General features: G+C 45.7%; 1 protein-coding gene across 1 annotated transcript in view; it reads right to left on the minus strand.

Annotated features, from left to right (window-relative positions):
- The window catches only part of LOC128667081 (uncharacterized), a 154,223-nt gene extending 131,882 nt beyond the window's left edge, over positions 1 to 22,341 (minus strand). Inside the window, exon 1 of the mRNA XM_053721967.1 lies at positions 22,199 to 22,341. Coding sequence (XP_053577942.1) covers positions 22,199 to 22,306 — 108 coding nt within the window. The 5' untranslated portion in view covers positions 22,307 to 22,341. The remainder of the gene's footprint in view (positions 1 to 22,198) is intronic.
- Between the last annotated feature and the right edge of the window lie 2,205 nt (positions 22,342 to 24,546).

A 24,546-nucleotide genomic window follows, 5' to 3' on the forward strand; every position in this document is an offset into this window, starting at 1 on the left:
CTAATAGCTGGACTGATCTCACCGTACCTGCCTTTTGGCTTGTTCCTGGACTCTGCTCTTGTTTGTCCATTGGTACATAGTTACTGGACTGATCTCATGGTACCTAACCTTTAGCCTGTTCCTGGAATCTTCTCTGGTTTGCCCCTTGGTACCTAGTTGCTGGACTGATCTCACGGTACCCAACCTTTGGGCTGTTCCTGGACTCTGTTCTTGTTTGTCCCTTGGTACCTAGTTGCTCGACTGATCTCATGGTACCTGACCTTTGAGCTGTTCCTGGACTCTATTCTTGTTTGTTCCTTGGTAGCTAGTTGTTGGACTGATCTTACAGTACCTGACTTTTACCCTGTTCCTGGACTCTGCTCTTGTTTGTCCCTTGGTACCTAGTTGCTGGACTGATCTCACGGCACCTGACCTTTGGACTGTTCCTGGACTCTGCTGTTGTTTGTCCTTTGGTACCTAGTTATTGGACTGATCTTACAGTACCTGACATTTAGCCTGTTCCTGGACTCTGCTCTTGTTTGTCCTCTGGTACATAGTTACTGGACTGATCTAACCATACCTGACTTTTACCCTGTTCCTGGACTCTGCTCTTGTTTGTCCCTTTGTACCTAGTTGCTGGACTGATCTCATGGTACCTAACCTTTAGCCTGTTCCTGGAATCTTCTCTTGTTTGCCCCTTGGTACCTAGTTGCTGGACTGATCTCACGTTACATGACCTTTGGCCTGTTCCTGGATTTTGCTCTTGTTTGTCCCTAGGTACATAGTTGCTGGACTGATCTCACCGTACCTGACTTTTGTCTGTTCCTGGACTCTGCTGTTGTTTGTCCTTTGGTACCTAGTTGTTGGACTGATCTTACAGTACCTGACCTTTAGCCTGTTCCTGGACTCTGCTCTTGTTTGTCCCTTGGTACCTAGTTGTTAAACTGATCTTACAGTACCTGACCTTTAGCTGGTTCCTGGACTCTGCTCTTGTTGTCCCTTGGTACATAGTTGCTGGACTGATCTCACTGTACCTGACTTTTGGCCTGTTCCTGGACTCTGCTCTTGTTTGTCCCTTGGTACCTAGTTGCTGGACTGATCTCACTGTACCTGACTTTTGGCCTGTTCCTGGACTTTGCTCTTGTTTATCCCTTGGTACATAGTTGCTGGACTGATCGCACCATACCTGACTTTTGACCTGTTCCTGGACTCTTCTCTTGTTTGTCCCTTGGTACCTAGTTGTTAAACTGATCTTACAGTACCTGACCTTTAGCCTGTTCCTGGACTCTGCTCTTGTTTGTTTCTTGGCACATAGTTGCTGGACTGATCTCACCATACTTGACTTTTGGCCTGTTCCTGGACTCTGCTCTTGTTTGTCCCTTGGTACCTAATAGCTGGACTGATCTCACAGTACCTGACATCTGGCCTGTTCCTGGACTTTGCTCTTGTTAGCCTCTTGGTTCCTAGTTGCTAGACTGATCTCACGGTACCTGACCTTTGTCCTGTTCTTGGATTCTACTCTTGTTTGCCCCTTGGTACATAGTTGCTGCACTGATATTTTGGTACCTGCACTTTGGACTGTTCCTGGACTCTGCTCTTGTTTGTCCCTTGGTACCTAATAGCTGAACTGATCTAACCATAGCTGACCTTTGGCCTGTTCCTGGACTCTGCTCTTGTATGTCCCTTGGTACCTAATAGCTGGACTGATCTCACCGTACCTGCCTTTTGGCTTGTTCCTGGACTCTGCTCTTGTTTGTCCATTGGTACATAGTTACTGGACTGATTGCACCATACCTGACTTTTGGCCTGTTCCTGGACTCTCCTCTTGTTTGTCCCTTGGTACATAGTTGCTGGACTGATCTCACGTTACCTGAACTTTGGCCTGTTCCTGGACTCTGCTCTTGTTTGTCCTTTGGTACATAGTTGCTGGACTGATCTCACCATACCTGACCTTTGGTCTGTTCCTGGACTCTGCTCTTGTTTGTCCCTTGGTACCTAATAGCTGGACTGATCTCACAGTACCTGATGTCTGGCCTGTTCCTGGACTTTGCTCTTGTTTGCCTCTTGGTTCCTAGTTGCTAGACTGATCTCACGGTACCTGACCTTTGTCCTGTTCTTGGATTCTACTCTTGTTTGCCCCTTGGTACATAGTTGCTGCACTGATATTTTGGTACCTGCACTTTGGCCTGTTCCTGGACTCTGCTCTTGTTTGTCCCTTGGTACCCAATAGCTGGACTGATCTCACCGTACCTGACCTTTGGCCTGTTCCTGGATTCTGCTCTTGTTTGCCCCTTGGTACATAGTTGCTGCACTGATATTTTGGTACCTGACTTTTGGCCTGTTCCTGGACTCTGCTCTTGTTTGTCCCTTGGAACCTAGTTGCTGGACTGATCTCCCATTACCTAACCTTTGGATAGTTCCTGGACTCTACTCTTGTTTGTCCCTTGGTACCTAGTTGCTGGACTGATCTCACCATAACTGCCATTTGGCCTGTTCCTGGACTCTCCTCTTGTTTGTCCCTTGGTACGTAGTTGCTTGACTGATCTCACTGTACCTGACTTTTGGCCTGTTCCTGGACTTTGCTCTTGTTTTCCCCTTGTTTCCTAGTTGCTACACTGATCTCACCGTACCTGACTTTTGGCCTGTTCCTGGATTATTATTATTATCAGGTATTTGTAGAGCGCCAACAGATTCCGCAGCGCTGTAAACATAGTCAATATACAGGATAGCTTTTGCAGGGATCAAGTGGGTAGAGTGCCCTGCCGAGAGTTTCACTGTTGTAGTCGGCTCTGTATGTGTGTCATCAGCATACAAATGATATTGAAACCCATGGGACTTTATTAAGGAACCTAATGATGATGTGTAGATTGAAAAGAGAAGGGGACCGAGGACAGAGCCTTGAGGTACCCCAACAGAAAGTGGTAACGGGGCAGAGGATGCTCCGTAGAAGGCTACACTAATTGAATGGTTAGTTAGATGGGAAGAGAACCACGAAAGAGCTGTGTCACAGATGCAGAAGGATTAGAGGGTTTGGAGCAGAAGAGGGTGATCAACAGTGTCAAAGGCTGCAGACAGGTCAAGGAGGATAAGCAGAGAGAAGTGGCCTTTGGATTTTGCTGTAAGTAGGTCATTGTTAACCTTGACAATTGCTGTCTCTGTAGAGTGATGGGGACGAAATCCAGATTGCAGTGGGTTCTTTTCTCGTTTGCCCCTTGATACCCAGTTGCTGGACTGATTTTATGGTACCTAACCTTTAGCCTGTTCCTGGACTCTGCTCTTGTTTGCCCCTTGGTACCTAGTTGCTGGACTGATCTCATGATACCTGACTTTTGGCTCCTGGACTCTGCTCTTGTTTGTCCCTTGGTACCTTATAGCTGGACTGATCTCACAGTACCTGACGTCTGGCCTGTTCCTGGACTTTGCTCTTGTTTGCCTCTTGGTTCCTAGTTGCTAGACTGATCTCACGGTACCTGACCTTTGTCCTGTTCTTGGATTCTACTCTTGTTTGCCCCTTGGTACATAGTTGCTGTACTGATATTTTGGTACCTGACCTTTGGCCTGTTCCTGGACTCTGCTCTTGTTTGTCCCTTGGTACATAGTTGCTGTACTGATATTTTGGTACCTGACCTTTGGCCTGTTCCTGGACTCTGCTCTTGTTTGTCCCTCGGTACCCAATAGCTGGACTGATCTCACCGTACCTGACCTTTGGCCTGTTCCTGGATTCTGCTCTTGTTTGCCCCTTGGTACATAGTTGCTGTACTGATATTTTGGTACCTGACCTTTGGCCTGTTCCTGGACTCTGCTCTTGTTTGTCCCTTGGTACATAGTTGCTGTACTGATATTTTGGTACCTGACCTTTGGCCTCTTCCTGGACTCTGCTCTTGTTTGTCCCTCGGTACCCAATAGCTGGACTGATCTCACCGTACCTGACCTTTGGCCTGTTCCTGGACTCTGCTCTTGTTTGTCCCTCGGTACCCAATAGCTGGACTGATCTCACCGTACCTGACCTTTGGCCTGTTCCTGGATTCTGCTCTTGTTTGCCCCTTGGTACATAGCTGCTGCACTGATATTTTGGTACCTGACCTTTGGCCTGTTCCTGGACTCTGCTCTTGTTTGTCCCTTGGAACCTAGTTGCTGGACTGATCTCACATTACCTAACCTTTGGATTGTTCCTGGACTCTACTCTTGTTTGTCCCTTGGTACCTAGTTGCTGGACTGATCTCACCATACCTGCCATTTGGCCTGTTTCTGGACTCTCCTCTTGTTTGTCCCTTGGTACGTAGTTGCTTGACTGATCTCACTGTACCTGACTTTTGGCCTGTTCCTGGACTTTGCTCTTGTTTTCCCCTTGGTTCCTAGTTGCTACACTGATCTCACCGTACCTGACTTTTGGCCTGTTCCTGGATTATTATTATTATCAGGTATTTGTAGAGCTCCAACAGATTCCACAGCGCTGTAAACATGGTCAATATAAAGGATAGCTTTTGCAGGGATCAAGTGGGTAGAGGGCCCTGCCGAGAGTTTCACTGTTGTAGTCGGCTCTGTATGTGTTTCATCGGCATACAAATGATATTGAAACCCATGGGACTTTATTAAGGAACCTAATGATGACGTATAGATTGAAAAGAGAAGGGGATCGAGGACAGAGCCTTGAGGTACCCCAACAGAAAGTGGTAACGGGGCAGAGGATGCTCCGGAGAAGGCTACACTAAATGAATGGTTAGTTAGATAGGAAGAGAACCACGAAAGAGCTGTGTCGCAGATGCCGAAGGATTGGAGGGTTTGGAGCAGAAGAGGGTGATCAACAGTGTCAAAGGCTGCAGACAGGTCAAGGAGGATAAGCAGAGAGAAGTGGCCTTTGGATTTTGCTGTAAGTAGGTCATTGTTAACCTTGACAATTGCTGTCTCTGTAGAGTGATGGGGACAAAATCCAGATTGCAGTGGGTTCTTTTCTTGTTTGCCCCTTGATACCCAGTTGCTGGACTGATTTTATGGTACCTAACCTTTAGCCTGTTCCTGGACTCTGCTCTTGTTTGCCCCTTGGTACCTAGTTGCTGGACTGATCTCACGATACCTGACATTTGGCTCCTGGACTCTGCTCTTGTTTGTCCCTTGGTACCTTATAGCTGGACTGATCTCACAGTACCTGACGTCTGGCATGTTCCTGGACTTTGCTCTTGTTTGCCTCTTGGTTCCTAGTTGCTAGACTGATCTCACGGTACCTGACCTTTGTACTGTTCCTGGACTCTGCTCTTGTTTGTCCCTTGGTACATAGTTGCTAGACTGATCTCTCCATACCTGACTTTTGGCTCCTGGACTCTGCTCTTGTTTGTCCCTTGGTACCTAATAGCTGGACTGATCTCACAGTACCTGACGTCTGGCCTGTTCCTGGACTTTGCTTTTGTTTGCCTCTTGGTTCCTAGTTGCTAGACTGATCTCACAGTACCTGACCTTTGTCCTGTTCTTGGATTCTACTCTTGTTTGCCCCTTGGCACATAGTTGCTGCACTGATATTTTGGTACCTGACCTTTGGCCTGTTCCTGGACTCTGCTCTTGTTTGTCCCTTGGAACCTAGTTGCTGGACTGATCTCACATTACCTAACCTTTAGATTGTTCCTGGACTCTACTCTTGTTTGTCCCTTGGTACCTAGTTGCTAGACTGATCTCATGGTACCTGACCTTTGTCCTGTTCTTGGATTCTACTCTTGTTTTGCCCCTTGGTACATAGTTGCTGCACTGATATTTTGGTACCTGACCTTTGGCCTGTTCCTGGACTCTGCTCTTGTTTGCCCCTTGGTACCTAATAGCTGGACTGATCTCACCGTACCTGACCTTTGGCCTTTTCCTGGACTCTGCTTTTGTTTGTCCCTTGGTACCTAGTTGCTGGACTGATCTCACGTTACCTGAACTTTGGCCGGTTCCTGGACTCTGCTCTTGTTTGTCCCTTGGTACATAGTTGCTGGACTGATCTCACCATACCTGACTTTTGGCTCCTGGACTCTGCTCTTGTTTGTCCCTTGGTACCTAATAGCTGGACTGATCTCACAGTACCTGACGTCTGGCCTGTTCCTGGACTTTGCTCTTGTTTGCCTCTTGGTTCCTAGTTGCTAGACTGATCTCATGTTACCTTACATTTGGCCTGTTCTTGGATTCTACTCTTGTTTGCCCCTTGGTACATAGTTGCTGCACTGATATTTTGGTACCTGACCTTTGGCCTGTTTCTGGACTCTGCTCTTGTTTGTCCCTTGGTACCCAATAGCTGAATTGATCTCACCGTACCTGACCTTTGGCCTGTTCCTGGATTCTGCTCTTGCTTGCCACTTGGTACATAGTTGCTGCACTGATATTTTGGTACCTGACCTTTGGCCTGTTCCTGGACTCTGCTCTTGTTTGTCCCTTGGAACCTAGTTGCTGGACTGATCTCACCTTACCTAACCTTTGGATAGTTCCTGGACTCTACTCTTGTTTGTCCCTTGGTACCTAGTTGCTGGACTGATCTCACCATTACCTGCAATTTGGCCTGTTCCTGGATTCTCCTTTTGTTTGTCCCTTGGTACGTAGTTGCTTGACTGATCTCATAGTTGCGGCACTGATATTTTGGTACCTGACCTTTGGCCTGTTCCTGGACTCTGCTCTTGTTTGTCCCTTGGAACCTAGTTGCTGGACTGATCTCACATTACCTAACCTTTGGCCTGTTCCTGGAATTGCTCTTGTTTTCCCCTTGGTTCCTAGTTGCTACACTGATCTCACCGTACCTGACTTTTGGCCTGTTCCTGGATTATTATTATTATTAATATTATCAGGTATTTGTAGAGCGCCAACAGATTCTGCAGCGCTGTAAACATAGTCAATATACAGGATAGCTTTTGCAGGGATAAAGTGGCTAGAGGGCCCTGCCGAGAGTTTCACTGTTGTAGTCGGCTCTTGTGAAGGTGATCTGCAAACAGCTGGGCTCATAGCTTACATTCTAAGGGGTTCAATGGGAAAGAAATGTAGTTAGGAAAGGTTAGTGTTGGTTGTAAGCATCCCTGAATAGTAGAGTTTTTAGGGAGCGCTTGAAGCTGTTAAAACTAGGGGAGAGTCTTGTGGAGAAAGGCAGGGAGTTCCACAAGATGGGGGCCAGTCTGGAGAAGTCCTGTAGACGTGAATATGAGGAAGTAACAAGAGAGGAGGAGAGGAGGAGATCCTGAGCTGATCGAAGGGGACGGGAGAGAGAGTATCTGGAGACAAGTTCTGAAATGTAGGGGGGAGCAGTGCAGTTGAGAGCTTTGTATGTCAGAGTGAGGATTTTGTGTTTAATCCTAGAGGCAAGAGGAAACCAGTGAAAGTATTGGCAGAGAGGCGCAGCAGATGAAGATCGACGAGTAAGGAAGATGAGCCTGGCAGAGGCATTCATAATGGATTGTAAAGGAGCTATGCGGCAGCTAGGTAGACCAGAGAGGACGGAGTAGCAGTAGTCGAGGCGGGAAAGGATGAGAGAGTGGATTAAAATCTTAGTTGTATCTTGTGTAAGGAAATGTCAAATTTAGCTAGGTTTTTAAGGTGGAAGCAGCAGGCTTTAGCCAAGGACTGAATGTGAACCTAATGATGACGTATAGATTAAAAAGAGAAGGGGACCAAGGACAGAGCCTTGAGGTACCCAACAGAAAGTGGTAACGGGGCAGAGGATGCTCCAGAAAAGGCTACACTAAATGTACGGTTAGTTAGATAGGAAGAGAACCACGAAAGAGCTGTGTTGCAGATGCCGAAGGATTGGAGGGTTTGGAGCAGAAGAGGGTGATCAACAGTGTCAAAGGCTGCAGACAGATCAAGGAGGATAAGCAGAGAGAAGTGGCCTTTGGATTTTGCTGTAAGTAGGTCATTGTTAACCTTGACAATTGCTGTCTCTGTAGAGTGATGGGGACGAAATCCAGATTGCAGTGGGTTCTTTTCTTGTTTGCCCCTTGATACCCAGTTGCTGGACTGATCTTATGGTACCTAACCTTTAGCCTGTTCCTGGACGCTGCTCTTGTTTGCCCCTTGGTACCTAGTTGCTGGACTGATCTCACAATACCCAACCTTTGGGCTATTCCTGGATTTTCTTTTTGTTTTTCCCTTGGTACCTAGTTGCTGGAGTGATCTCACGGTGCCTGACCTTTGGATTGTTCCTAGACTCTGCTGTTGTTTGTCCTTTGGTACCTAGTTGTTGAACTGATCTCATGTAACCTGACTTTTGGCCAGTTCCTGGATTCTGCTCTTGTTTGTCCCTTGGTATCTAGTTGCTGGACTGATCTCATTGTACCTGACTTTTGGCCTGTTCCTGGACTCTCCTCTTGTTTGTCCCTTGGTACCTAATAGCTAGACTGATCTCACAGTACCTGACATCTGGCCTAATCCTGGACTTTACTCTTGTTTGCCTCTTGGTTCCTAGTTGCTAGACTGATCTCACGGTATCTGACCTTTGTCCTGTTCTTGGATTCTGCTCTTGTTTGCCCCTTGGTACATAGTTGCTGCACTGATATTTTGGTACCTGACCTTTGGCCTGTTCCTGGACTCTGCTCTTGTTTGCCCCTTGGTACCTAATAGCTGGACTGATCTCACCGTACCTGACCTTTGGCCTGTTCCTGGACTCTGCTCTTGTTTGTCCCTTGGTACCTAATAGCTGGACTGATCTCACCGTACCTGCCATTTGGCCTGTTCCTGGACTCTCCTCTTGTTTGCCTCTTGGTACATAGTTGCTGCACTGATCTCACGGTACCTGACCTTTGGCCTGTCCATGGACTCTGCTTTTGTTTGTCCCTTGGAACCAAGTTGCTGGACTGATCTCACAGTACCTGACTTTTGGCCTATTCCTTTACTCTGCTCTTGTTTGCCCCTTAGTACCTAGGTGCTGGACTGATCTCACAGTACCTGACCTTTAACCTGTTCATAGACTTTGCTCTTGTTTGCCCCTTGGTTCCTAGTTGCTGGACTGATTTCACATTACCTGACCATTGGCCTGTTCCTAGACTTTGCTCTTGTTTGCCCCTTTAGTTTCTAGTTGCTGGACTGATTTCACATTACCTGACCATTGGCCTGTTCCTAGACTTCGCTCTTTTTTGCCCCTTGGTTCCTAGTTGCTGGACTGATCTCACCATACCTGACCTTAAGCCTGTTCATGGATTCTGCTTGTTTGCCCCGTGGTACATAGTTGCTGGACTGATATCATGGGTACCTGATTGTTGGCCTGTTCCTGGACTCTGCTGTTGTTTGTCCTTTGGTACCTAGTTGTTGGATTGATCTTGCGGTACGTGACCATTGGCCTGTTACTGGATTCTGCTCTCTTGTTTGTTCCTTGGTACTTAGGTGATGGACTGATCTCACCGTACCTAACTTTTGGCCTGCTCTTGGACTTTGCTCTTGTTTGCCCCTTGGTTCCTAGCTGCTGGACTGATTTCACATTACCTGACCATTGGCCTGTTTCTAGACTTTGCTCTTTTTTGCCCCTTGGTTCCTAGTTGCTGGACTGATCTCACCATACCTGACCTTAAGCCTGTTCATGGATTCTGCTTGTTTGCCCTGTGGTACATAGTTGCTGGACTGATATCACAGGTACCTGACTGTTGGTCTGTTCCTGGACTCTGCTGTTGTTTGTCCTTTGGTACCTAGTTGTTGGATTTAACTTGCGGTACGTGACCATTGGCCCTTTACTGGATTCTGCTCTCTTCTTTGTTCCTTGGTACTTAGTTGCTGGACTGATCTCACAGTACCTAACTTTTGGCCTGCTCTTGGACTTTGCTCTTGTTTGCCCCTTGGTTCCTAGTTGCTGGACTGATCTCACAGTACCTGACCTTAAGCCTGTTCATGGATTCTGCTTGTTTGCCCCGTGGTACATAGTTGCTGGACTGATATCACAGGTACCTGACTGTTGGCCTGTTCCTGGACTCTGCTGTTGTTTGTCCTTTGGTACCTAGTTGTTGGATTGATCTTGCGGGACATGACCATTGGCCTGTTACTGGATTCTGCTCTCTTGTTTCTTCCTTGGTACTTAGTTGCTGGTCTGATCTCACAGTACCTAACTTTGGCCTGCTCCTGGACTCTGTTCTTTGCTCAATAGTACCTAGTTGTTGGACTGATCTCACAGTACCTGATTTTTGGTCTGTTCCTTGACTCTGTTCTTTGCCCCTTAGTACCTAGTTTCAGGACTGATCTCACAGTTCCTGACCTTTAGCATGTTCTTGGAAGTTGCTCTTGTTTGCCCCTTGGTACCTAGTTGTTGGACTTATCTCATGGTATCTGACTTTTGTCCTGTTCCTGGACTCTGTTCTCGTTTGTTCCTTGGTACCTATTTACTGGACTGATTTCACGGTACCCAACCTTTGACTTGTTCTTGGACTCTGCTCTTGTTTGCCCCTTGATATTCTTATTTTTTTTCTATTGCTTTACTAAAGACTTGTAAAAGACTTTTGGTTTCTTGTACATCTATTTTTGCATATTGAGTTACACTCATCCTAATCCTCACACCTCCCTATAGAACCTAGACCTCAAGATTCTGCATTTAAAGGTGCAGTAAAGTCAAAAACTTAAATTATGCTTACCTGATAAAAAAAAATCTTCAGACGGGGAGAATCCACAGCTGCAGTCATTACTTTTGGGAATTCAGAACCTGGCCACCAGGAGGAGTCAAAGACACCCCAGCCAAAGGCGTACATACCTCCCCCACTTCCATCATCCCCAAGTCATTCTGCCAAGGGAACAAGGAACTTTAGGAGAAATATCAGGATGAAAAAGGTGCCAGATGAACAAAAACAAAAATTACAGCTGCCCCATATAAAAAACGCGGGCGGGGAGCTGTGGAATCTCCCCGTCTGAAGAAAAGAAAATTATCAGGTAAGCATAATTTAAGTTTTTCATCATAAACAGGGAGAGTCTACAGCTGCATTCATTACTTTTGGGAAAGCAATACCCAAGCTATAGAAGACACTGAATGCAAAATGGGCTGGTACAAAAGGCGGCCTATTCTGAGGGCACCATAGCCTGAAAACACCCAAACTCCTGACAAAAAATGCTGCACCTGCAGCCGAAGGGACAAAAAGGAAAATCCCAAGTAACTGCCCAACAGTTAAAACCAGCAAGGCCCTTGCTAGAGACCGCTCAGATCAGTAGACTCGACCGAGACAAAAGCCTCTGCAGAGACAAAGTCCTGCAGGCTCTCAGCCTGCAATAAACTCACCCCCGACCAGAAGTAAGGGGAACATCCACATTCTCCCTGAAGGGAAGAAAAAGGACTCAGATAAGAGAGTCTGAAAGGACCCCAGAACACAAAAGGACTCGGGCAGTAAAGAAAACCCAAGGGTAACTCCAAAAGAGTGAACCAGGATGAAACAGGTCAAAACCTATGAAGAACCCTATCGACCCAGCAGAGCAAAAGGAGGAAAATCCCAGACCCCTATCTGCATAGAATCCAAGGGACCAAAGTAATACCCTGAAAACTTAAAGGGAGAAAGGAAGAACTCCTCCCCTACGCAGAGTGCTAACTCGCACCCAGGATAAAGCAACCAAAAGACAAACTGTCCCCAAGAGTCACTGAAAAAACAGCATCAGAATATCTGAGAGCATCAGAATATCTGAATATGCTCCTCTGAAATCCATAGGCTTCCTGCTGCAAAGGATCTAAGTGAACACAGGCCACCAACCCTAGCTACCCAAGCTAGTAAACAGCACCAGACCATTTCAGAAAGAAAACCTCCAAGTAGTGCAGAACAACTCCTTCCCAAGAAAGGCAGGGAAGAAAACAACAGAACCCAGAACCAGCTGAGAAAAAACTACATGCTGAGGAGGGATCCACCGCAAAGCCTCCCTCCAAAGGAAGGCTCACAAGATCTAACTATGATACGCAGTCAAAGTTCAACAGATCAGACAGATCCTTACCTTCGCTCTGGGCAACAGACCCAGTACCACTGTGACTGACAATGTCCGAAAAGTCAAGGGAATTAAAAATTCCCGAATCACCAAGACCTTCAGGAAAGAAAAGGGAGGGGATCCAGCCCCCCAAAAATAGCTCGAGTTCCCGAACCCAGTTGCAGCTCCCTTCCCGAAGTCTAAGGACACTCCCAAAAGGAGACCCTATACTGAAACTACAGTAATGGCATGTCACAAGAAACTAGCCCTTCACTCTGACATCCTGCACGCAAGGCAGGGGGGACAACCCCACTGAACAGAGGAAGAAACAGTACCTCCGAGAACCAGGCAGATACTGTGGAATGCCAAATCCACCCCAAAGGGATGGGATAGAAAAACAGAACAGCTCACCCACAAGCAGGTATGGAGTAAAAAGCTGTGGATGGACTCATAAAGTCAAGAACCGAATGAAAGAACCATCCGGCCACTATGGCCAGCCCAGTGAAAAAGACTAATTCTCTGATTAAAAGAGATAAAAATCCGCCTGTAGGAACAGAGGATGTCCCGGAAACGGGAAACTGGGTCGTCCCAAACCAGTCCTAAGGGATCTGGATACAGAACCTCAAAATGTCCAGTCAAAAACTAGGACCAGGACAAAAAACCCCGGAGCCGGCTTTAAACAAACTAATAACCCCTAGGAACCACTGGGTTACCCCATCCAGAGCAGACCTTGCACCACAGGCGATGCAATCACAGTCATATCCAAGGTACCTTGGACACTGAACTCTCACGTAAGTGTCCCAGACACAGAGTGCTTTAAAGACACCCACAGTGGGATTTAAACTCCCAACTAAAAGGGTGCTAGGCAATGATGAAAGTCACACAGCTACCCTGGTTGACCCTAAAGGCTCTAGGGACAACACCCACTAAGTCCAAAGACTAAGGTAAATGTACAACAGAGCTCAAACCTTAGAAAATCTGGATTGAGAAGATAACAATAGTCTCCAAGATCCTCTCAGGATCATCTTCCCTGAAGCCCCTACAGCTTGAGGAATTTACAAATGAACGAGCATCCTAACCCCTGGTGGGTGAAACCCAAAACGCCTAAGCCGGGGCAAACATAGGAAAAAAGGTGACAACCTATTTTGCAGAGCTCCAAAAATATGGGAGCAGACGAGATCCTGGAAGTAGAAAAGCCAAAAGGCCCTAGCTTCCTGATATAGATGATCAGAAGGCCAACCCCAAGAAAAAGGGGACAAAAGGCCCAATCAGCCTCAACCCGAAGGAAGAGGAACCGTCATCAAGAAAACAGAGTCCAAGAGGACAAACCCAAAAGAAGCCTCAAAAGAGAAGACGGAATTAACGCCCCCAGAATCTGGGAACATGGATTTCCGCTGAATCCTCTGAACCTCCAACCCACTATGGGAAGGAGAAAAACTCTAGCCCCTGATCCAAAAGAACCCAGGAGCCTACAAAGTACGCTTTAGCAGGATCTGAACCTCGGAAAACCCGCCAGCTAAGCATGGATAGGCCAATTAGGACTGAGCACAATCCCCTCTGATGCCTCCAGAAGATAAACGAGGATCAGCCTGATGTCTAGGAATGAAAAGCCACCTAAAACTTGTAACGAAAACAAGAAACGAAGCTCAAAACAAGAATGAGCCACTCGGCACCCCAACCAGACTAAAAAAAAAGGAGACAACAAGGAGATTGACTTCATCCTCATTTGTCTAACCCTGCTTGCCATCTGGAATGGAAGACTGAGGAGGACCCACCAACCCATTAGGACTGGGGTCCTCCAGCACTTCCAAAACATGCCTCACCAGGACACGAAGGTGCACCAGTCTATAACGAAAAGCAAGACTTACCTCTGCTGGGGCAACTGAAAGCCCTGGCCCCGAGGATTGGACCCCTGAAGCCTCAGAGGAAACCTCTTCCCCAGAGGGCTGAACTGAACCAGACTATCCTCCGCCTGACGAGCCCTGGTTAACAGAACACGGACAACCACTTCCAGGAAGATGTAAATGCGCCAGCGCCATAGATATGGCCATGCGGAACCGTGCAGTAACCTCTGGAAGAAACAAGCCGCCTTCCGGGGAAGGATTAACGGCAGTTGGGACATCTGCTTGCGTAGCAAAAGAAGGTTCTAGGGTGTGCGCCTCGCGGGATCTGGAATCCTCAGGAGCGGATGGCTCAGCGGACTCTAAGTTCACAGATTCAGGAGAACAGAGCACCAGAAAGCGGCATTCGGAACATAACTGATGGGCATGGATCACCAGGCCATTTCATATTCTTTGCAAGAAGAAGCTGAATCAGAGACATCCGTCTCCAAAAAGTCAGAATCCTACATAACTTGGAGATTGCAAATATGGACAAAAAATAAATGGCACCTTACACCCCCTGTTCAATAACCCCCCTTAGTAGATATTAACCCTTGATTCCAAAATGCAGCTGTGAACTCTCCCCGTTTATGAAGAAAATTAAAATTTCATGATTTAGATAAAGATTTTTAAAAATGCATGCTCTGTTTTGCTTTGTTCTATTGCTATCCTTTTTTTTAAAAGAATACCTATGGAACAATCAGCTGATTGGTGGCTGCACATTTATGCTTTTTGTTATTGGCTTACACAGTAGTGCATTGCTGCGCCTTCAACAAAGGAGTCCAAAAGAATTAGGCAGATTTGATAACAGATATAAATTGCTTAAAAATGTATGCTCTATTTGAATCATCAAAGAAAAATATGAAGTTTTAAAGTGAAAGTAAACTTTGTCTAATCGCTAATAATAAATTACAAATCCATCCAAAAAAAAGGTAACCTTAATTCATAATTTTACTCAAATCTCAATATAAATATCTTTTTTTCACAATACCTTTTTCAAAACTCTCTAGCCGATCCTACGCCCTCATTCAAAAAATATTTTTCTTTTTCAGTGACGAATACAGCCATATCGAACTGATTGGTTCCCCCAGTGGCGTCCAAAACAGTTCAATATATGCCCCCGGCTGTAAATGCGCAAGCGGCTATCTCTGAATTACGTCTTTCTTTAGAAACGCATTCATGATGGCCGCACGTGCAGTCTAATGAAAACAGAATCCCATACAATTGATAGTATTTATGTTAGCGGAGAGCGTGGCATTGCGCATGCCCATAAAATATCTTCTCGAGAGCGAGCACGTAACCATACATATACAGCGGATGGGACCACTGGTAAGAATTATAATACACAAGCTGGAATAAAGCAAGGGGGCGGAGTAACATAGTGAAAGGTTATATTGAAAATAAATCTATATTTAGAAAATCGTTAAACATTATATAAAAAAAAAAACTTAGCGACTACATTAGTTTATAGTAGATTTAAGCATTGGCTTATTTATATATTGTTAAAATTACTTTCACTTTAAGTTCCTGTTAAGTATGCTGGAAATTTTATAAACCGGCATTTAAAGTGCCATAAAACAGTTTGAGTTATGTGCATATTATAACTTAAATTATGCTTACCTGATAATTTTCTTCTGATGGAAAGAGTCCACAGCTGCATTCATTACTTTTGGGAAATAAGAACCTGGCCACCAGAAGGAGGCAAAGACACCCCAGCCAAAGGCTTAAATACTCCTCCCACTTCCCTCATCCCCCAGTCATTCTGCTGAGGAACAAGAAACAGTAGAAGAACACCAGGCTGAACTCCCAAAGGGATAGGGCAAAAGAAAATCAAAAAGAAACCGAAATGGTCTCCACAAAATCCATAAAAGGAAGACCCCCAAAAATGAGCATAGCTCACAAGACCCCTCCTGACAAACAAGGGAGGCAACGCCCAAACCAAGCAGAAACCACAAGGTGTAAAACCAGGCGTCGAACAGAGAACAAAGGTTTTCTCATCAAACCACAGTATCGAAAAAGACAACCGAAGACAGAGTCCTCAAGATGTCAATACTAAGAATACGTAAGTATTCAGACACAAAAACATGTAGCAACCCAGACGAGACAAACACCTGAGTCCAACACACGCAGCATCATTAGGATGACCCCAAAGGAAACAGTTGCTGAGAAGCAAAAACCGGCCAACCGAGCATCAGATTGCCAAATAAACCTCCAGACAGAGGGCACATACTAGGCAATCTAAGCCACCAGACCTACACATAGGTCTTAACAGAAGAGCACAGGACCTCAACGAGGCCTGCACAAGATGAACAACCATCTCAAAACCTACTACCAGCCGGGCCAGCTCAAGCGTCAGCAGGACTAAAAGACTGGAACAGAAGAACTCCAGCTCGAAAATAAATGAGCGAAAGAATGCCCGAAGCCATACCAGCAGAGCTCGGGTGCTAACCCGACTTCTTAGAGACAGACGAAAAGGCCATAGACCCAAAAGATCTAGCCAAAAGGTCCAACAAGTCTCGATACAGAGCCAGAAGACTCCAAATGGAACAAAACTACCCAGAGAGGAAACCCCTCCTTAAAACAGGTAAACTCAGTTCCAACCTCCTGAAACAGGAGAAAACCTATAAAATGTCAGTTAAGGCCATGCAAGAAGAACTTTCCACTCCCAAGCGGAATTCAAACTTGCAACCAAGGTAAAGAAGCCAATGAGCTAACCAGTAGATTAAACCAGCTGGCTTAGACAGGGACCACAACTCCAAAAGGAGGAGAACAAACCCCCCAAGACAGGTACCATAAAAAACAGAGTACCTGCCCACAAGGCACAAAGTTATAGGCTAAACGAGAGAACCCCCTTAAAAATAGCTTGCTAGCACACAGCCAAAGTGCCGTAGCCGCAGCAGATACACTGGAAACCCTTCGCCTGCAGAGCAGCAAAGCCAATTGGTTACTTTGGCAAGCCGTCTAAGGGAAAACGGTCATCAAGGAGTAAGGCAAGCCCAAAGAGCATCAGTACTTAGAAAACCTGGGAAATCTTGACCAAGGCAATTAGGCAGACCAAAGGTCAAAGCCCAAGATCCCTGGGACTGGGGAACCCCGAACCAACCCTGGAACTTAAAAGGTCCAGTAACAACCCACAAGGGAAAAGCTGAGCGAAGCCTCAGCCACCGGAGAACCCAATTGTTTTAAGTAAACAATATCCCAGCAATTTAACCCCCCCGTCTGATATAAAAAACAGACCCACAGGGAGATACAGATGTAAAATCCAGATTAACTCGGATATCACAAGTCTCGACACTAGGAAGAGACCACCCCTTGCCAAAGTCCAAACTCCCCAAGAGCCAAGGCATAAAGTAGTGCAGCGACACTAGAGCCCATAGACAGACAAACAGTCACAGGACAATCAACTGTAAGGGGATACCTTGAGGACAATGCGCTCGAGCAAAGGCAAGTCTCCACTTACATATGATCAGAGGATCGTATGAAAAAACAATGATGCCGAGCATCCCCAGCTCCTGGGAAGAACCCTAAACAGAGACCAAAATAGACCACACCCAATAGTCCCTAAAAGGAACTATCATCTCCCAAAGGGAAAACCAGGACCCCATTAGGAGACCCCATCCCTTATAGAGAAAACGGAAAAGTCCAAAAGGTCTCAAAAAGTAAGAACCACTGAAGGAACCAGTCCAACGGGGCAATACCCCGGGCCTCAGAGAGGCCAAACTGCCCCAAACCGGCAATAAAGAGGCACTAAGCCCCCAATCCTCCCGAAAGAGGAAGAAAGTTTTAGGTCCCAAGAGTATCAGAAGCAAAGGAATGTGATGCAGTGGAACTCCACTGACCCAGCTGACCAGATTGAAGGCTAAATAAGGACTGAAACAATCTCCCCTGCCTCACGGACCCACAAGTCCTCTTAGAATGCTTAGCTGAAACTTGGAAATAAAAACAAGAAGAACACAAATAATAAAGCAAGCACTCAGCGCCTCCACCGGACCAGCCAGGCAGAACAGGCGGCGCGTGTCTGAATAAGACACAAGACAGAAGATCTGACCCAAGCAGGACCAGCCGCTGCCAGGGTCATAACTGTCAAGTCGTCTAAATCCTCCCTCAGAGGGGAAGAGAAAACAGACAAACATAGGACTAACAAGTTCTTAACAAACTTCCGCAGAAGTAAATGGAGAGTATCCCAGAGAGAGTTCCCAAAGGAAACATGTAATAAAAAAAAGACATCCTAACCAGATAAAAGAAAAGATAAGGCAACCTGTAGGTTAACGCCCAAGAAGAAACAAGCATCCCATAGGACCAGCCAAACGGAACCCTGATCATCCAAAAAAACAGGGAAGGATCTCAATAACAGACAATCAGGAGATTACGCCATCGCCCCAATGTCTAATGAGGTGAACCGAAGTAGCAGACTGCAGATTCCCGTATCCGTTAAGGATAGGATCCTCCAATAACTTGAAAACATGTCTGAGTAAAACGCGAAGGCGCTCTATTCTGTAACGAAAGGCACAACACTCAGGGACAGCCACACCTGCAGGGAACTGTACAGGCCCTCCCAAGGCCGGGAGTCACGGAAAATAGGGCATGAGCACAATCGCAAATAAACATCCGGACTCTGCAGACGCATAATTGCCAAAAATTTGTGGAAGTGAAAACGTGCTGCAAACCTCTGGGGGGGAACAAGCCGCCTTGCAAGGAGGGATAAACATAATCTGGGTTACCCGCATGTGTAGCAGTAGGGAGCGGTAGGGAACTCGCCTCTCGAAGGACAGGACACCCAGAGGCAGATGGCTCAGCGGTCCCTTGATTCCCCAAGCCCGAGGAACAAGGTGCTCTAATACGGCATATGGAACATAACTGAGTGACCTGTGTCAACGGGGCCAATTCGCATTCTTCGCAAGATGAAGAATCTGAATCTGTAATTTGAACAGTCTCAGCATCAGAATCCTCCATAACTGGATAGGGATTATGAAAAATATATGGACTATAAGAAAAACAAATTTAAATGGCACCTCACACCCACAATGGCTGGGCCACTCACCACCTCCTGTGAACCAGACACCGGCAGACCAATTATTTTTGTTGCCCCACTGTCAGGAATGCAGAAATGGCAGACCGAAATGTAAGTACGCTTGGTCACAAGGTGAACTGTACAGTCCAAAAAAAGCATGCCTAACCATAAGGTTGCGTCACTTCCAAGGCCTAAATGTTCCAAGCCATGAGCCCAGATAACACTACACATAAGCAGATTGAATCACATAACAAACATGATAAAAAAAAACCCTGTTCAATAATCCCCCTCAGGAGATATTAACCCTTGATTCCAAGACACAAAAGGAGTCTCACTGAGACCCTGTATTCTTCGTTATACGTCCCGCCAGATAGCTTCGCAGGAAACACACAAAATATGGTACATTTTGAAGAAGTAAAATGAAACGATCTTACCGGAATCTATGCTGTGGAATAGGAACAAGGCCCTTCAAGTGTGACGGATAGTAGCATCGCCTCCGCCATGAATTTGAGAGAAGAAAGCAGGCAGCGCAGCGAAGATCGTCAACGACGATTGCTTGTGGAGCTGTTAACATGAGTCGGGATAGTTTTGCATAAAGACTCTCCCTGCATCTCCGGACTATAACTTTCATCCAGACCCTCACTGAGAGACTGATAGGATTACTTAAAACTCCCGTCCCATATCGAAGAGTACTACCCTCCATAAGAGACAAAACAAACTTCTGACACTTCTCTGCCAACCTCCTCGGACGAAAGGCAAAGAATGACTGGGGGATGAGGGGAGTGGGAGGAGTATTTAAGCCTTTGGCTGGGGTGTCTTTCCTCCTCATGGTGGCCAGGTTCTTATTTCCCAAAAGCTGTGGACTCTTTCCATTTAAGAAGAAAAAAAGGGTTAACTGAGGTAAAACAGTATGTGGAAAAAAAAGCTTATAAGTAGTTTAATAAGATTTCCAAAAATCTGCAAAATGACAAAGTTTAGTAATCCCAGGTCTAGCTACTCCACCTCCCTTATCAGTGTCTTACTCTAAACCCTTAGGTATCATATAACAGTGTGCATGTGAAGATAATTACTTATGCAAGTAAGGGGGGTTTGAGGAAGGACATAAGATAATGCTATTGTTTGTTGCCAAGAGGCTTGCTTTTTTCCATGGGGATAATGTCACATGCTTTGTGAAAGCTTCAGCATTATACTGTGCACTGCTTTGTCAGGTGTCATGTGACTATGGCCCCTACCGTGCATGTGCACAAGTGCATTCTGCTGTAGCTGTGGCATTGATAGCACCTTCCGTATATGGAAATGCCCAGGGGGGATCTTGCTGCAAACAAAACTATGCCTTAATTAAATGGGTTAATGAGGGTTAAAAAATAAACCATTTGGCAGGTAAGCTTTGGCTGCAGTATATAATTAGAAATTTATGTTAGTTCATACTGTTTTATATCACTTTAAAGGGACAGTCTATGCTAGAATTTTTATTGTTTAAAAGTATAGATAATCCTTTTATTACCCATTCCCTAATTTTGCATAACCAACACAGCTATATTAAAACACTTTTTACCTTTGTGATTACCTTGTATCTAAGCCTCTGCAGAATTCACCCCTCATCTCAGTTCTTTTGACAGACTTGCATTTAGCCAATCAGTGCTTACTCCTAGGTAACTCCATATGCGTGGGCACAATGTTATCTATATGGAACAAATGCACTAACGCCCTCTAGTAGTGAAAAACTGTCAAATACATTAAAATAATAGGTGGTCCTCTAGAGAAATTAGCATATGAGCCTACCTAGGTTTAGCTTTCAACTTAGAATACCAAGAGAACAAAGTAAAATTTGTGATAAACGTAAATTGGAAAATTGCATGTCCTATATGAATCATAAATGTTTTTTTGGACTAGACTGTCCCTTTAAGTGCCTTTTTTATTTTTATTTTTACTGGATATTCTGTTTGAATACTGGACACATGATAACTCTTATTAAGGAAGGTAAAATAATGTAGATGATTGCGACAATTTGCAACATTATGCTGTATACTTAAAGTGAAGGTAAAGTTTTGCTTTTTTGATGCCTGTATTCTATTATTCATCTAGTACAGTGGTTCTCAACCAAAGTGACCTCAAGGCCCGGTAAACTTTAGCTGGACATGTCCAGGGCACGGTATATATATATATATACTGTATATATATACTTACTCTCTATATATATATATATATATAGATATATATAGATATATATAGATATATATATATATAGAGAGAGAGAGAGTAAGCATCAGGGATTTGCCCTATCAGTAACTAAGCAGTTCAGTGTGGGTTTTGTGGGGGCCCTGGAGTGTGGGGGTCCTGCCGAGGGTCTGTCGCTGTGAGGGCCATGGAGTGTGAGGTCTGGCCCTGGAGTTTGGGGGCCCTTTCTTTGGCCCTTAATGTTGGGGGTCCTGGCTCTGGAGGTTGATGGGCCTGTTGGGGTTAGGGCAGGGAGGCTACCATGTTTATTTGCATACATTTGAATACATTTGGGTCAGTGTGAGACAGTTTTCCTGGGGCCTTGATTGGTCTCAGTCTGCCCCTTGTGTGCAGTGGGGTAAGAGTGTGCAGTGGGGGCATGACAGGTCAGGGCCCACCAGCAGGGCTATCACGGCCCGGTACTGGGCCACGGCCCGGCTGTTGAGAAACCAGGATCTAGTATATACTGTTATCGCTAAGTTTTTTTTCATCATTGTATATATATTAATGTATTTTTAAACGTTTATATTTACAGTCTCTGCCGTTCTTCGCTCCTCCCTCCTTTCTTTTCCTGATTTTTCACCCGCTCTGTACGTACTTCCAAAGCGCGTTCCCGATTTACGGCTCACTTGTGCATGCGCAGCTTACATTCGATTTGCGCCTGTGTGAAAGAAAAAATCTTAGACCTAAAGCGCTGGCGTCAATATTCCTTGCAACAGCCAAGACGATGCCTGACGAAATAAAAAAAGCACATGCGCTAAACTGTAACGAGCTGTGAGAAGAAAGGAAAGGAAGTGATTGCCGCGCATGCGCATATAGAACAATAAATCGGTGACATCATATGACGGCCGCCTAACGGCCAGTGTTTCAATTGGATAGTCAGAAAACATGACCGGTATTATGGAAAAAAAAAAAAAGAAACAGGTTGTTTTAAAAGGGTTCGGAATCGGATCAAGAAACAGTAATAAATAGATAAATATAGCGATTATAAAATTTTCATGACTTAAAGTCCCATTTATTTTAATAGCATTTACAGGGGCAAAAGTGTAATATGTGAAACTTTACCTTCACTTTAAGATACAGAATTGGTTTATTTTGCCTATAGTCCATGGTGCAAGCACATTTCCTAAAACAAAAATATATTTTTAAATAAACCTTGTTATATGCTAGATTTATCTCCCAGTCTCAGTGTCTGGCTACCTGCTGCCTTTTTACATCACAATTGTATGTTCTCTTTCACACTAAATCTTACCTGATTTAAATTTGGTGGTAGCCATCTCAAATCCACACACGACAAGGTTTCCCCATAGCCAGCAGCCACGAGACAGGACAGAGACAGCCAAAAAGAGAAGGTCCCCATGTCTTTGTGTGACAGTAAATGTGCCCTAATCACCGAGAATGTAATTTATATGTCCCAGCACCCACCCACTGATGCCTGCTAGTGTCCTCTATGCAGCCACCATCTACTTGCCAGGAGATCAGAGAACAAAGGACAGATCAGAATTGCAGATCAAATATTGACCAACTCCCTGCTATTCTGATACCAATTTGATAACAAAATGTAACTCTGCCAGTTTAGTGAGATGAGACGTACTGTGCTGGAAGCAGTAGTGCCAATATTTCTTTATAGAGTATATGAGTATATATGAGTATGATAACTACACATGTAAACTAAAGATATATTATCCTTCCTCTTCATATATACATTACTCCATGACATGTATAAAAAGTTTAAAAAGTACTGGCAGCAGCAATGACATGTATCCACAATGACATGTATACACCTCTTAGGCAGCAATGCCAGCCTCCTCTACACAATGGCATGTATACCCCTCTTAGGCAGCAATGCCAGCCTTCCCTACACAATGGCATGTATACCCCTCTTAGGCAGCAATGCCAGCATCCCCATGCACAATGACATGTATACACCTCTTAGGCAATAATGTCAGCCTCCCCTACACAATGGCATGTATACCCCTCTTAGGCAATAATGTCAGCCTCCCCTACACAATGGCATGTATACCCCTCTTAGGCAGCAATGCCAGCCTCCCCTACACAATGGCATGTATACCCCTCTTAGGCAGCAATGTCAGCCTCCCATACACAATGACATGTATACCCCTCTTAGGCAGCAATTCCAGCCTCCCCTACACAATGCAATGTATACCCCTCTTAGGCAGCAATGTCAGCCTCCCCTACACAATGACATGTATACCCCTCTTAGGCAGCAATGCCAGCCTCCCCTACACAATGACATGTATACCCCTCTTAGGCAGCAATGCCAGCCTCCCCTACACAATGGCATGTATACCCCTCTTAGGCAGCAATGCCAACCTCCCCTACACAATGAAATGTATACCCCTCTTAGGCAGCAATGTCAGCCTCCCATACACAATGACATGTATAACCCTCTTAGGCAGCAATGCCAGCCTCCCCTACACAATGGCATGTATACCCCTCTTAGGCAGCAATGCCAGCCTCCCCTACACAATGACATGTATACCCCTCTTAGGCAGCAATGCCAGCCTCCCCTACACAATGCCATGTATACCCCTCTGAGGCAGCAATGCCAGACTCCCCTACACAATAGCATGTATATCCCTCTTTGGCAGCAATGCCAGCCTCCCCTACACAATGGCATGTATACCTCTCTTAGGCAGCAATGAAAGCCTCCCCTACACAATGGCATGTATACCCCTCTTAGGCAGCAATGCCAGCCTCCCATACACAATAGCATGTATATCCCTCTTAGGCAACAATGCCAGCCTCCCCTACACAATAGCATGTATACCCCTCTTAGGCAGCAATGCCAGCCTCCCCTACACAATGACATGTATACCCCTCTTAGGCAGCAATGCCAGCCTCCCCTACACAATAGCATGTATATCCCTCTTTGGCAGCAATGCCAGCCTCCCCTACACAATAGCATGTATATCCCTCTTTGGCAGCAATGCCAGCCTCCCCTACACAATAGCATGTATACCCCTCTTAGGCAGCAATGCCAGCCTCCCCTACACAATGGCATGTATACCCCTCTTAGGCAGCAATGCCAGCCTCCCCTACACAATTCAATGTATACCGCTCTTAGGCAGCAATGCCAGCCTCCCCTACACAATGCAATGTATACCGCTCTTAGGCAGCAATGCCAGCCTCCCCTACACAATGCAATGTATACCTCTCTTAGGCAGCAATGCCAGCCTCTCCTACACAATGGCATGTATACCCCTCTTAGGCAGCAATGCCAGCCTCCCCTACACAATGCAATTGTTACGGTTACCCTTAGTCTCGCTGAGAGATGGACCGCTTAGTAGCCTGGATTCCTATTGCTGAAGAGGGGAGAAACTGCTTTCCACAGTATTCTATATGAGTCTCGCAAATGTAGAATAATCCCCCTTAGCTGTAGTACAGCTAGGATACCCTTCTGCCCACAAAAATGAGTCAACGCTGCGATTGAGGGACAACCAAGAACTGAGGACTGGGATGCCCAGCCTGCTTTTTATTTAGGTTACATGCACACAGGGCACTCCCAGGGGGGGAAGCATAAAATCCCCCATCACACATTTAGACAAAGCCCTTGGACAGGCCACCGCAGATAACAAG

Source organism: Bombina bombina, chromosome 7 (assembly GCF_027579735.1).
Source record: "Bombina bombina isolate aBomBom1 chromosome 7, aBomBom1.pri, whole genome shotgun sequence".
Taxonomy (NCBI): Eukaryota; Metazoa; Chordata; class Amphibia; order Anura; family Bombinatoridae; genus Bombina; species Bombina bombina.